Consider the following 13,769-nt stretch of genomic DNA (forward strand, 5'->3'; position numbering starts at 1 on the left):
CATGATAATTGGAGATATCATGGAGATATAAAATTACCTATATAATGACTAAACAATTTTTTTTAACTTTTTAATTTTTGGCCTTTATGACTAAAAGAATTGATTTTCCAATTATTGAAACCTGAAATTTGAAGCTGGAGTAGGATTGCACGGAGACTAAGGGAGACTAAAGGAGTTTTGTTTGAAGCATGTTAAGTTTGAGGAGTTCACTGATGTTTATGTAGGCATTTACAGTAGATAATTTGAAATTCCACTCTGGAATGCGAGTAAAGGGATGAGCACAAGGCATTGATTTTAAGATTCTCAGCCTATAGATGGCATTTAAACTATGAATATCTAAGATCATAAAGATACTGTGTGATGATAGAAAAGAGTACAGGAACTAGCTCTCGGGCACTCCAAAATTTTTGAACCCCTCTAAATTAAGAGTTGAATCAATTCAAGAAAGCCTATGGGCAGTGAGACTTGGTTGGTTAGTTCAGGTGAAGAATATGGCTTTAGAAAGCCCCACTGATGTGACAAAGAGGCCAAGAAAAAAAGCAATTGTTGCAGGTTTATATGTAGGATTCAGATGACCACACGTCCTAAACAGTGGTCATCTCAAAGAACTTTGACCAGTAACCCATATCATTGAACCAAATTTTTATTTTATTTTATCTTAATTTTTCTGCAAGTTTTCTTTTGTGCCAATTTTTTTAAACAAATCAGTTTTATTGATATATATTAATAAAGCATAAGTTCATCCAAAGGGTATATCAGTGCCAGTATAATCACATAGTTGTGCATTCATCATTTCAATCATTTTTAGAACATTTTCAGTATTCCAATACTACTACTACTACTACTACTACTAATAATAATAGGCAAACTAAAATAAATAAATAAAGTGTTTTGAGATGAAAATTAGGTTCCTCATGATTAGGTGGTTAAATTTGTATACTTAATAGTAATGGAAAATAAATGTACATGTTTGCAAGTGTGTTTACGAAAAATTAACAAATTTTGTAAATGTATTAGCCATTTTATATTTTATCTTATTAAAGTATGCTTTGCTTCTTGTTTTAAACTATTAAAAAGACCACGTATATAAAATTAAGAATTTGTTTCTAATACCTAAGGGAATCTGAAAAATATGGTGCTAATGTTTTCCATAGCCCAAAGGGTCATTATTTTTCCTTAGAAACATACAGTGCTCCATGCCTGATCCTCAGCTCAGACTTTTTAGGAAAACTGTGTTGGAAATTTTCTTTTATGTACAAGATAACATTATCAAAAGTGCATTTGCTAATATTTCCCTATCAGAGAATGTGCTTTACCTCTTGGCCCTGCGCACATATCTGAGTCCATCCTTTCAGACTGGTTGCCTGCCTACCTCTCTGGCCTTTGGCCCACGGTGACGTCTCCTTCCCAGCTTCCAAGAGCGCTGACCCTTGGCTCTCAAAGGAAGCCCTTGCAGTGTTGGACTGTATATGCAATGTGTTTTCGTGTCCTCAAAGTGCTCTGGAAACACTGACTGATACATGCCTGCTAACTATTGCTTTCCTAAGAGGATAAAGACCACACCCTCAGCCTCACCCCAGGGATGTCCATAAAACCACCTTCTCAATTCCTCTTTCCAGATATTAGGCAAATCATGTTTTTGGCTCTTAGAGATGGAAAAAGACAGAGATGGAAAATGGAATAGGTAAAAATCTTAAGGAAATTTAAACCTTAATTTTTTCACAAAGCAAGAAGAATTTAAGGCTGTTGTATAGATTTGATTCTAATTTAGAGATAGTTGCTAAGCAGGATGGATTTAACCAGAAGCAATGTCTCTAATCAATAGCATTTGAGACATTTCCAGCATCATTCTCCACACACAGGAGCTCCTGGAAGAAGGCATGGCAAGGGCCTCCTTGTTAATATTCTTCAGAAAATGGATACTCAGGGTGGTCAATGGCACTAAAAGGAGAAAGAACAGTGGGTAAATGTGGATGCATTGATTATATTTCTGGGGAAATACAAATATCGTTTCTATGAAGACGACATTAGGGCAAAAATGTAAAATTTTATTTCCTGGCTATTTATGAAGCCTACCTTTCTAGTATCCATAAAGGATTGTTATAACAATGTCTCTTTTAAAAAATAAATAATCAAATTATCCCCATGCCTGTAATTGAACACACAGAGATGAACTAGGCAAATATATTTATCTCCCTTAGCCACATCTGTAAATAAGCAATGGGATTTCTTATTTTTTAAAAAAAATTTTTGAATTCTCACTGAAAGCAGAAAGTCATTTGGCCTTGTTTTGAGCAAATAGTCTACCTATATGATCAGCACTAGTAAGTATTTTAAGATGATACACAACACAATTTTTTAAAAAAGATGATACAGGTTGCTGATGGAAATTTTACTTCCATTTTATGAATTCGTTAATTCATAAATTAATTAATGTTGCAAGTACTTGCAACATATGTGTCAGATTCATAAGTGGATATAAAGACACGTGAAAAGATCGGGCCCCATATCCAAGGAAATTACTATATCATATCAATGCCTAATATAAAGTAATAACAAAAGATTATGACTAAAATAGGTGGTGTGAAGACTTATATTTTTTCTCATTTCCCTGTTCTTTTTGCATTAGTTCCCTATTTTAATTTTAATTTTTCTCTATAACACCAAAAATTAGCAATGGTAAAAGTATATATGCCAAGTTTGGAGCATGTAAGTACCATTGCTTGACTATTTCAGGAGTGAATTCAGTTTGAGTGATTCAGGAAAGCTCCTGTCTCATACTTGTTTCAAATTGCCTTCTGTCTTTCTGGTTTTGAGATAAATTTTTAGAACTCTCATTCTTTCCTCATCAGAAAAAAATGAAGCGATAATTATGGTAACTTACAATTTAGCAACAATATAGCGAACATTTCTGTTTAGTCCATCTAAGACCTTCATGTCCTCTGAAGTCAACTGAAATTCAAAAACCTATGAGGGAAGTACAAAGACATTCATCACACTTAGGCTATATAATTGTCAAGATGGATAAACCTAAGAAATCACTATTATAAACAAAAGAAATTACAGTATGTCTGGTACAAAATTAATAAACAAAAATCAATAAATATCCAGATACTACACAAAAACCACTAGAAATTATAATGCAGGAAAATATCTCATTTTTATAACAATAATATACATTACCTAGGTATCAGTTTAACAGGAAATGTATAAGGGATTTTAGAAGAAAATTATAAAATGCTGTAAGAGATTATATAAAAGGGAGAATAAATGGAAAGAGATAACTTTTCTCATATAGAAAAACTCCATAGTATAGAAATGTCATTTGTTATAAATTAATGTTTACTTTTTTATAATGCAAAAATTCCCTAATATTTACGGGAATGAGAGGGATTCTAATATGGATAAAACACTGTCGTCCCAGGAACAGGCACACATAGCACATTCCTGACAATATAAGACTTATGGCCTCCCTAGTTTGAAAATGTTTACCAAACCACATGGCTAAGTATCATTGTGTTTATTTTGTTTTGTTTCTACTGACTGAGCAATACGGTGCAAATAAAAAGAGATAAATGTTGGTGTGTCCTCAAAGTTGAAAATTTAATAGAAGATCCTCTCCCATAAACATCAGATCCCATAATGCTGCAAAATCCAGATAAGCATGATCTCCCCCAGAGGACTACATCAAAAACTGTCTGTTTCAAATATGACTATTGAAGGAAGATGGGTGAAATCACCACTGCAATTTGGATTCACAAGTCAGTCTTTATCTATGTTTGACTCTGAACACATACTGCTCATTGGTTCAAAGTTTCTTAAACTTTCAAATTAATATCGTGCGATTCTGATTCTGGACTGGTAGTGCCCTTATCTCTTAAGAATCCACCTTCAATGAAGGTCTCAAAAGACTTCCAGAAATAAAATTAAGTAGAAAATGAGGACAAAATTAGCACAACTACTACTGGAACAAGTCATTATAAATGAATATCCCCAGGATTATGAATATTGGCATTGGTATTCTATAAGATAACTTTGATTAGACATATCCTTGGTCCTTACACTCAATCCTCTGTGTCTGTCAACCACTTTTATTTTCCCATCTATTGGTTTCTATGAATAGCATTCTGGATAACTTCTTCAGCTCTACCTTCCCATTGACTGATACTCATTTCATGCTGTTGGAGCTATTTTCTATATTACTAATACTGAATTTTATTTCTAGAAATTCTAGAGAATTCTTTTAATAATCTCTTAATCATTCTATAGAGTTTCTTGTCTCCCTGATTGTTTTCAAATATGGTTGACATAAAGACAAACATATGTCTACTCAAAATTCCTGACAGCGGAGAGAGAACAAATGGGACTTGTATCCACAGCTATACTCAGAAGTAGTGATAGATAGGGAGGATAGATAGTAGATAGGTATAGAGAGAGCATGCAGAAGTGTTAATATTTTAACAACTGATGGCTTTAGTTATTAGGGTTTTTTTGTACTTTTCTTTCAACTTTTATGAACGTTTCTAAATTTTCAAAATAAAAATTTAGGAAGTGGTATCAAAAAATTAGCATAACTATTATTGATTTATGAATAAATCTAGGAAAAAGGATACACTATTGCATTTCTGGAGAAAATTTGGTATTTAAGAAGGATATTAAAGAACACCTAAAAATTGGAAAATCATTATGACCTTCGATCAGAAATTTTCAATATTGCAAAGAAGTCATTTCTCTACAAGCTGATCTATGATATCACTGCATTTAACACATTTTTATAGAACTTAGGGATGTTTTAATTACATAGAAAAGAACAAACCATTAAAAATGGTTAGCATTCTTGGTGAAAAACAAGGAGAGAGGAAAAATTATTATTATTTCATATGGCAAGACTTATTTTCCATCAAATTAATACAGTATTGAAATGTAAATAGGCCAACTGAGAGAAGAGAGAGTCCAGAAATAAAGTAGGGACCTTTGATAGACTTAACAATGAACATTAATGGACAATTATGGAATTTTCAATAATTGTTGTCTAGACATTTGGATATCAGTTTTAATTATATATATAATATATAAACCCATACACATATGCGCTCATCTGCAAACTCATATATAAATATACTATGCATAAATATATTTGGATATGTATTTAATCCTAATTTCACTTTGCACTAAATACATCAATTCCAAGAGAATAAAAGGCACAAATTTTGAAGGAAAGAAAACAATGCTTTAGCAAATAATATGAAGAATTTCCTATGATCAGTGTAGGAAAGGACACATCACAAACCACACATAAAATGCATGATGAAATTGACTACAACAGAGTAAGTAAGAAATTTAGTTCATGAAACTATACCATCAAGAAAATGAAAACTAAGCACAAATTTGGAGAAATTTCTTCAACAAATATGTGTGTTGTGCCAAGGAATTAATGTCCTGAACATATGAATTTGGTAGATTGATTGTAAATATGCTCCCCATTCTTAACATTTCCTTGTATCCATACACTTTGCCGTGTGACTTTGCAGCTCTTCCCTTCAGAAGATGGTGTTCAATTCTTCACTCTTGAACCTGATCTGTCCTTATATTGACTTTGGCCAATGTAATTTGAGAAACAATTGTGTGTCCGTCTTCACTCCAGACCTAAAAAGTCTTTGCATGTTTTTTTTCAGTCTCTTGGAAACCTACTACTGTCATGAAGTAGAGCCTTGGCAAGTAGGCTAGAGGATGAAAAACTCTGGGGAGGAGAGGTGCATCATGCTTGAAAAGAGCAGTCAATCTTAGAAAGCAGAGCAGCCTAACTGCCCTGCAATTGATTACAAACAATGAGAAACCAAAGCAATAACAGGTGAAATATCAGCTTGGCCCAGCCTAAATTGTGAATTCACAGTAATGTATTTTTCACCTTAAACATCTGAGTTTAGGGGTGGTTAGTTACAAAGCTACACCTGATGATAAAATAATTGGTATAAACCAATAAAAATGGGCAAACTCAGCTCTGTTTGTGCTCATGGAAATAAAAAAAAAAACCCACAATGAGGGATTATCACATATCCTGCAGATTGTAAAAAAGTTGAAATGTAAAGAACATTGTGTGTTGGCTAAAAAGTAAAACAAGGAGATATCTCATATGTGGCCAACAAAGGTATATATAGGATAAAACACTTGGGAAAAAATTTGATATAATCAAATACATGTGAACCTCTTCATACTGCATTTCCCAGCAATTTGATTCCTAGATATAGGAATATATCCTAAGGATACATTTGTATAAATGTTCCAGGAGACACAGGCAAAAATGTGTCTAGAAGCATCATTTATAATGGCAATTTTCCCACAAATAAGCAAAGAAACAACATAAACGGTTTAAATTTTTGATAACTAAATTATGGTATATTCGTAAAAGGCAACACAATATAGATGTAAAAATGAACAAACCACTGCCACTTGCATCAACACGGATGATTCTCACTCTTAATGTTACCTAAGTGAAGGAAGTTATAGAAGAATATAGTTTGATTCCCCTTATATAAATTTCAAGAAAGTAAAAATTACAGGTATCTTAAGTCACATGTTCTTAAGTATAAAAGTAATTAAGGAAATATATGATTATTCTAACTGTTAGCCAAGAACAGGAGAAATATCAGCTTATCCCAGCCTAAATTGTGAATCCACAGTAATGATCTAAAAAATATTAATATTTTTCAACTTCAGTTTCTAAGCTTAGGGTGGTTGGTTACGAACCTACAGCTAATGATACAATAATGGTCTACTACAAGTAAATTAAATAAAGGATACACAAACCAAATTAAGTTCTGTTTGTGCTCATGGAAAAAAAAAACCTCAAGGAGGGGTTATCGCATATCCTGCAAACTGTAAGGAAGTTGAAAAGTAAAGAACATTGTGTGTTGGCTAGAAAGTAGAGCAAGGAGTTATCGTATATGTGACCCATAAATGTATAGATAGGAAAAATCACTTTGGAAATAATTTGATATAATCAAATAAATGTGAACGTCTTCCTAAAGTATTTCCCAGCAATTTGATTCTTGGATATAGGAATGTATCCTAAGGATACATTTGTATAAAAGTAGCAGGAGACACATGCAAAACTGTATCTAGAAGCATCATTCATAATGACAAAAATTCCCACAAATAAGCACAGAAACAATGGAAATGGTCTAAATATTTTGATAACTACATTATAGTATATTCATGAAAAGCAATACTATGTAGATATAAAATGAACAAACACTGCTACATGCATCTACACTGGTGATTCTCACTTTTAATGTTAACTAAATGAAGGAAGCTATAGAAGAATATAGTTTGATTCCCCGTATATAAATTTCAAGAAAGTCAAAGTGAGAGATAACTTAAGTGGCAGTCTCTTAGGTATAAAACTATAAAAATAATCAAGAAAACATATGATTATTCTAAATGTTAGAATATGGATTCCACTGAGGGAAGGAGATATGAGCAGTAAGGAACAGATTGGCAAAATGTGCTATTTCGTAAGATGAATGGTTCTATGGTTTTCAGTTGATTGTTATTATTTTAGGTATAAATGTATGTCTTATACAGATTTTGTGTTTATGATATATTTCCTAGTTTTAGAAAGCTGTGGCAAATAAGTTGTCTTACTCACCTGAATGCCCAAATTGACAGCATTTAATTGAAATAGAAAGCTTATATTTTTTTACATCAAAATTAAAATTTGTGTCTCTGATATCAATATTTAAAAACAAAGTGTATACCATTCTGTACACTCTGCATGAATTATTGAAGAGAGTATGTACTCAGGAATGTCTCTTGGAAGTGTTACAGGAAAAGACCAACAGGTACTGATATGAGAAGAAAGATAAAGCAATTAGGGACTGAGGAAGAGATCAGAAGAGACTTACTTTTCACTTGATATCATTTCATACTGTTTAGAATTTTTTAATTAGTTTTTTTAATTTTAGAATTATTTAAAAATGAATTCATTGAAAGTTTAAAATTCAGGGAAGAGAAGAATATTCTTTATATTGGACCTCTTTTTGTAGTATTCAGGGAAGAGACTGTCATTAGGAGTATGGTCTACAAACCTCAGAAAACAAGCAAATTCACGGGGGGATTATCCATTCTGTCTGGTTTGGTGAAAACTTCTGGCTCAGAGCTCTCATCTAGGTCCTGGGATATATAGCCCAGAGATTCTGATATAGAAGATCACATAATGTAATTCCTTTATTTTAGAAATGAAGAAAATGAGACATCATTTCACCAAGGCTACAGATTATATTACAGGGATAGAGCTAGAACGCAAATCTTGTCCAATTCTCTCCCCATTCAGCTAATCATCTCCTGATGTTGTGGAAGAAGGCGAAAACTATTGGGACTGTACATTGAAACATGCATGCATAGGAAATGTTAGGGAATCAATGTGGCCCAGAGATGCGTTGAGATGCTTACAAAGCAGAACACAAGGGAGGACAACATAGAGGCCTCCTGAGGCCCCAGCGCTGCTCCTCACCTGCATGTTCTCTTTGATCCGCTTCTCATTGAAACTCTTGGCCAGGACCACGACCCCACGCTGGATCTGGTAGCGAAGGGCAATCAGGGCTGGGGTTCGCTTGTGCTTTTTTGCTATATCACGAAGAACTGGATCATCCAAGAGAACAGGCGAGTTCTGGTCCACCCTGGAAGAAAGAAAGACTGAATATCTGTTGCCAGGCATTCAATTTATTAGGAGGCTCCTACCTGAAAAAGGTGATCTGTATTAGACCAGTAGTTCTCAAAATATAGTGACTAGAGGAGCAAAACTATACAACCTGGGAAATGATTAGAAAGGCAAATTCTAGGACTTCATTCCAGATTCATTGAATCAGAGCCCCAGATGTGGAGTCCAGCAATCTTTGTTTTATCATGTCCTCGAGGTCATTTTTAAGTGTTTGACTTTGTAAAAAATGGTTCTAGGCCCTTGAGTTTTTTTCCCTACTTCCCTTTTGTTATATTTCTTCTCCTGGAATAACCATAGAGGAAGGAGAGGAACTGCATGGAAGAAAGAAAGGGAAGATTTTGATCACTTTCATTTTAACTTTTCTAAGATGATGTTGAAATCTTGCAGGTTCTAAATGAGAACTATTCCTTCTCATCATTAAGTGTAATGTGTAGTATTTCAATAGAAATTTACAAAACATTTTCAAATGGTAATTTTTTTGTAGCCTCATATAGCTGGGAGTTATATAATGTTATCATTATTTAGAGATAAAGCAATGCTTATAGAAGATGTTATTTGAATTGCATTAATCAGCTAAAAATTATTAAAATTATGGCTCAAGTTTATACCTTTGGTATTGCCTTTCGGATTGATTTTAATGCAGATATGTATTGTTAAATAAACTATATAAAATGTACATACATACAATGTAAACACAATGGACTGGGCTATGGGTTTTTTTTTTTTTTTAAGAGTTTTTTTTTTGAGAAAGGAAGCAATTCATTGGTTTACATCCTCCCCTCAAACATTTTTTTTTTTAAGATTTATTTATTTATTTTATTTAATTTCCCCCCCTCCCCTGGTTGTCTGTTCTTGGTGTCTATTTGCTGCGTCTTGTTTCTTTGTCCGCTTCTGTTGTTTCTTTGTCCGCTTCTGTTGTCGTCAGTGGCATGGAAGTTCCTATTCATCACTTAAACAGACAATTGAGAGCTATATCCAAGAAACAGAGTTTGGTATGATTGAAACATTTCATCTATAATGGGATTTTAGGTAAATCCCCTATTTTCATTACCACTTTTCATATCGATGGGATCCCAGAGCACAATAGGCAACAAGCACAATATCTTTTGACTTGCAGTAGTCCAACAGTTTTCTCTGGTTAAGATACGGGTGACATTCTACCTGTGGAAAGCCAACACAGAAATGTGTTAGAGCATATTTAAAAAAATCACTTTAAAATGTGAAAGAGGGAAGCAGATGAGGCTCAACTGATAGAGCATCTGTCTACCATATGGAGGATCCCTGGTTTGATCCTCAGGGCCTCCTGACCCGTGTTTTCAGCTGGCCCATGCACAGTGCTGCTGTGTGCATGGAGTGCTTGCACTCCCACATAGTGGGGCCCCACGGGCAAGGTGTGCACCCCGCAAGGAGAGTGGCCCCACGTGAAAAACACGCAGCTCAGCCAGAAGTGGTGCTGCACACATAGAGAGCTGACAAAGCAAGACAACCCAACCATAGAAAAGAGATGCAGTTTCCCAGTGCTGCCTGATAATGCAAGCGAACGCAGAACAGAGAGTGAATGGACATGGGAGGAAGGGGAGAGAAATAAATTAAAAATAAATCTTAAAAAAAAAGTGAAAGAAAGGGTAAAATTCAAAGAAGACACCTACTGCATGTTAAACATGAACAGAAAGTATGAAGAAGAACTAATGTGTTGAACAAAGGTAAAATTTCTATCAATTTCCACTGGAAAGGTCAACAGTGTATATTCCAGAGAAGTACCTCCATTGATCAGATCTTCATTCTAAATACCATCACCTTCTACAAGAAAAAATGGCTTTTACTGGATATGATGTAGGGAAAGAACCATTCGGGCTATGGAAATAAAATTGTGACAGAAAGGAAGAAATCAGTCAATGACTTATGAGGGCATGCATAAAAGACAAGCAAACCATTTTGGGAGTGGGAGCTTATTGGCCACATTTGGGTAGATATGATCATCAAATGGAATTTTCTTTTTCTTTTTTTAGGAGGTACAAGGGTTGAAACCAGGACTTCTTGCATGGCAAACAGGTGATCAAACCAGTGAGTTACATCTGCTCCCAATAGCTGGGGTTTTTTTTAAACTCAAACCACTGAGCTCGAATAGAATTTGACTAATACATTTTTTTTATCACATTGAATCAGTAGAAATCCATCAGTTCACAGTGATGAGAGAGAGTCATCACCATTGAACATGATTATTACAATTCTCCTCAGTATATTTATAATTAAAGGAAAAGAGATAAGTATTTACCTTATCTAATAATTATGATTTTGGCTTATACTGAGTTGATGAGCGAATTTTTTAACATAGAAAAATCTAAGCTAAGAAAAGCATAAACAGTGATGGCTGAGTCAGCCAAAGGAGTGCTGATGCAAAATACCAGAAATTGGTTGGTTTTTATAAAGAGTATTTATTTGGGAGAGGAGCTTACAGATACCAGGCCATAAAGCATAAGTTACTTCCCTCACCAAAGTCTATCTTCATGTGTTGAAGCAAGATGGCTGCCAACGTCTGTGAGGGTTCAGGCTTCCTTGTTTCCTCCCTTCTAGGGTCTTGCTTCTCTGACTTCAGGGTTCCTCTCTTCCTAGGGCTTGCTTCTTCTTGGGACTTGCTTCTCTTTTCTCTGTGAACTTAGTTCCCAGGGCTCCAGCTTAACGCTTCAGCATCAAACTCCAACATCCAAAACCCCAACTGTCCTTTGTCATGCTGTTTATCGGTACTAAAAGCCCTAATGATGTGGCCCAATCAAAGACCAAATCATAACTTAATCATGCCCAGGTACAGACCAGGTTACAAACATAGTCCACTTTCAATTTTTGGAATTCATAACCATATCAGACTGCTACAGTGATAAAAATAGGAAATTATGATTTGCAGACTCCAATCAAATAATGATTTCAGGCAAAAATCTTAACAGGGATAGCAACCTCTAAGTCAAAAGTTGTAGACCACTGTTCATATGCTGCAGTGGTTCTCCAGAATGTATTTGCCAGGTGCAGTGGATGTGCCACAATGATGGAAGAGTTTGTTGATGTGGGAGAGGTAGTGTGGGTGGGGTGGGGGGTATATGGGGACCTCATATTTTTTGAATGTAACATTTAAAAGAAAATAAAGAGGAAAAAAAAGAAGTTATAGAGGATCATGAAATTCCCCTCATGCCAAATTACCACTCATAATATTATTTGGCAATTGCAAAGGGAAAAACATGTTATAGAGTAGCTCTGCCTACCAGGAAATATAGAGATTAAATCTAGCCTCACTAATAACAGGACAACCTGTCATTATGTGCTTCCTAATGGACTGCAGTTGTAAGGATTTAGCAACTTGATGATATTTTGTTCCCCAAAATGTTTAATCTGAAGATCATTAAATCTTCAGAGGTAACTTCTATTGCATAGAATTATGTATTAGAGAAACAAATTACCCAGTATCACAAAGGCAGGACCTCTGATAAATCAACAATATTTAATGAAAACCTGTCAATGTATTATGGGATAAAAAAAGGACTGAGAGTTTTTTCGGCAAGATGGTGGCTGCGTGAGCTTGCCTGGTAGTGTCTCTGCAGGGGGCGGCTGGGCAGCGTTGAAGGCTCTTTGGGACCGCGCTGTTTCGGGGATTTTTGCTGGTTGGAAGGTGTCTGGACGTCAATTTGGTGGGAAGGTAACAGAGAGGATACGTCTATAATATATAAACGGAGGTCCCAGCTGGGCGCGGGAAGTTCCCTCCTTGGGTGGGCGGAGCCGCGGTAGCGGGCGCTCCTGAAGCTCCGGAGCCGCGGTGGCCAGGGTTTTTGTTTTTTTTTTTTCCTTTTACTAGAGGCTTTGCGGTGCTGAGAAATTCGCGGATACTGGGCTGGCTGGTGAGGGATTGTTGGGACAAGACTCCTTTGCAGATTGATTTGGGGAGACAGACGGTGTTTTCTTGTGAAGCGGGCGACGTTTTTGGTCGCGGGACAGGGGGGAAAGCGCTTCCGCCTGGAGCCCCATCCCCACAGGTCCGGCTGCCGATCTGCAACGAAATTGGATTTTGGACAATAAGGGGACACAATTGGGAGACTGTTGTAGGGTGCAGTGAGGGAGGAGGACACGTCTGGAAGCTGATTGGGGGATATTTTGCGAAGTTTGGGATTTCGGATCTTAGAGTCTGTTTTCGGCGTTTCCAGCTGAAGCCCACCCCACCCGGCGGGGCTTGGGATCTGGGTCATTGAACTGGCCGTGGTGTAGAGGCGCCCTCAAGTGGCCGTTGCGAGGGAGCACAGGGAGGGAGCTGTCCAAAGGCTGATACCCCGAGGAGTTAGGTGAATTTCAGGGATCAGAAATTCAATATAAAATTCGCGGATCTGGCTTCCCCCACAGGGCTGGCACCCAGCTACGGGGATCCCTGAGGGCTGTGTTGCACTGCGGGGCTCCTAAGCTTTCTGTGGACCAGATTTGAGCTTGCCAGGTCTGGGTCCCCTGAACTCTGGCGGTCCACACCCCAGACTCACACCTCTTGAGTCTTCAGTGTCTCAGACTTTCCACCCCTGAATCCATCACGCTCTGGGGTCTACCTGGGGTCCTTGAGTGCCCTGGACCTTAACGTTTGCGTTTTATCTTTATTGGTTCATATTGTTTTGTTTTTATTTTCACTTTATCTTATTTTTTACTCTTTTTGACGCCCTGATTGCTAATATTGCATTATCCCCTAGTCTTTTCTCCTAGCGTCTCCCCCAAAGTCCTTTTTTTTTTTTTTATACAGATATTTAGGGGTTTTTTTGGTTGTTGTTTTAGATAGTGTTGCAATTGTGACACGTGTATACCTGTATCTCTCTCCCCCCTATCTGTTCCCCACCGTTTGCCTATCCTCTTTTTCTTTCTTCCTTTCTTCTTGTCTTTCTTTTTTTCTTTATTATAATTAGTGTTTTTTTTTTTCGGTTCTCTCTTTCCCTCTTGTCCCTCATTTTTCACTTATTTTATTTTAATTCAAGTACACAATACGTGCTACAGGGAACACCTCACATTTGCTGGGTTTTCCCATCCTCCACTG

The 13,769-nt window shown here is 36.2% G+C and overlaps 1 protein-coding gene across 2 annotated transcripts in view; it reads right to left on the reverse strand.

The window, feature by feature from the left end:
* Positions 1 to 627: 627 nt before the first annotated feature.
* LOC101429786 (aldo-keto reductase family 1 member C23-like protein) overlaps positions 628 to 13,769 on the reverse strand; it is a 36,195-nt gene continuing 23,053 nt past the window's right edge. Inside the window, exons 6-9 of one of the 2 annotated variants that reach the window (XM_058282465.2) lie at positions 9,771 to 9,880; positions 8,513 to 8,678; positions 2,885 to 2,967; positions 628 to 1,941 (exon numbers count right to left, since the gene is read on the reverse strand). In XM_058282465.2, the coding sequence (XP_058138448.1) occupies positions 1,899 to 1,941; positions 2,885 to 2,967; positions 8,513 to 8,678; positions 9,771 to 9,880 (402 nt within the window). In that variant the 3' untranslated portion in view covers positions 628 to 1,898. The other variant, XM_058282466.1, reaches the window with a different exon arrangement.

Source organism: Dasypus novemcinctus, chromosome 20 (assembly GCF_030445035.2).
Source record: "Dasypus novemcinctus isolate mDasNov1 chromosome 20, mDasNov1.1.hap2, whole genome shotgun sequence".
Lineage (NCBI taxonomy): Eukaryota > Metazoa > Chordata > Mammalia > Cingulata > Dasypodidae > Dasypus > Dasypus novemcinctus.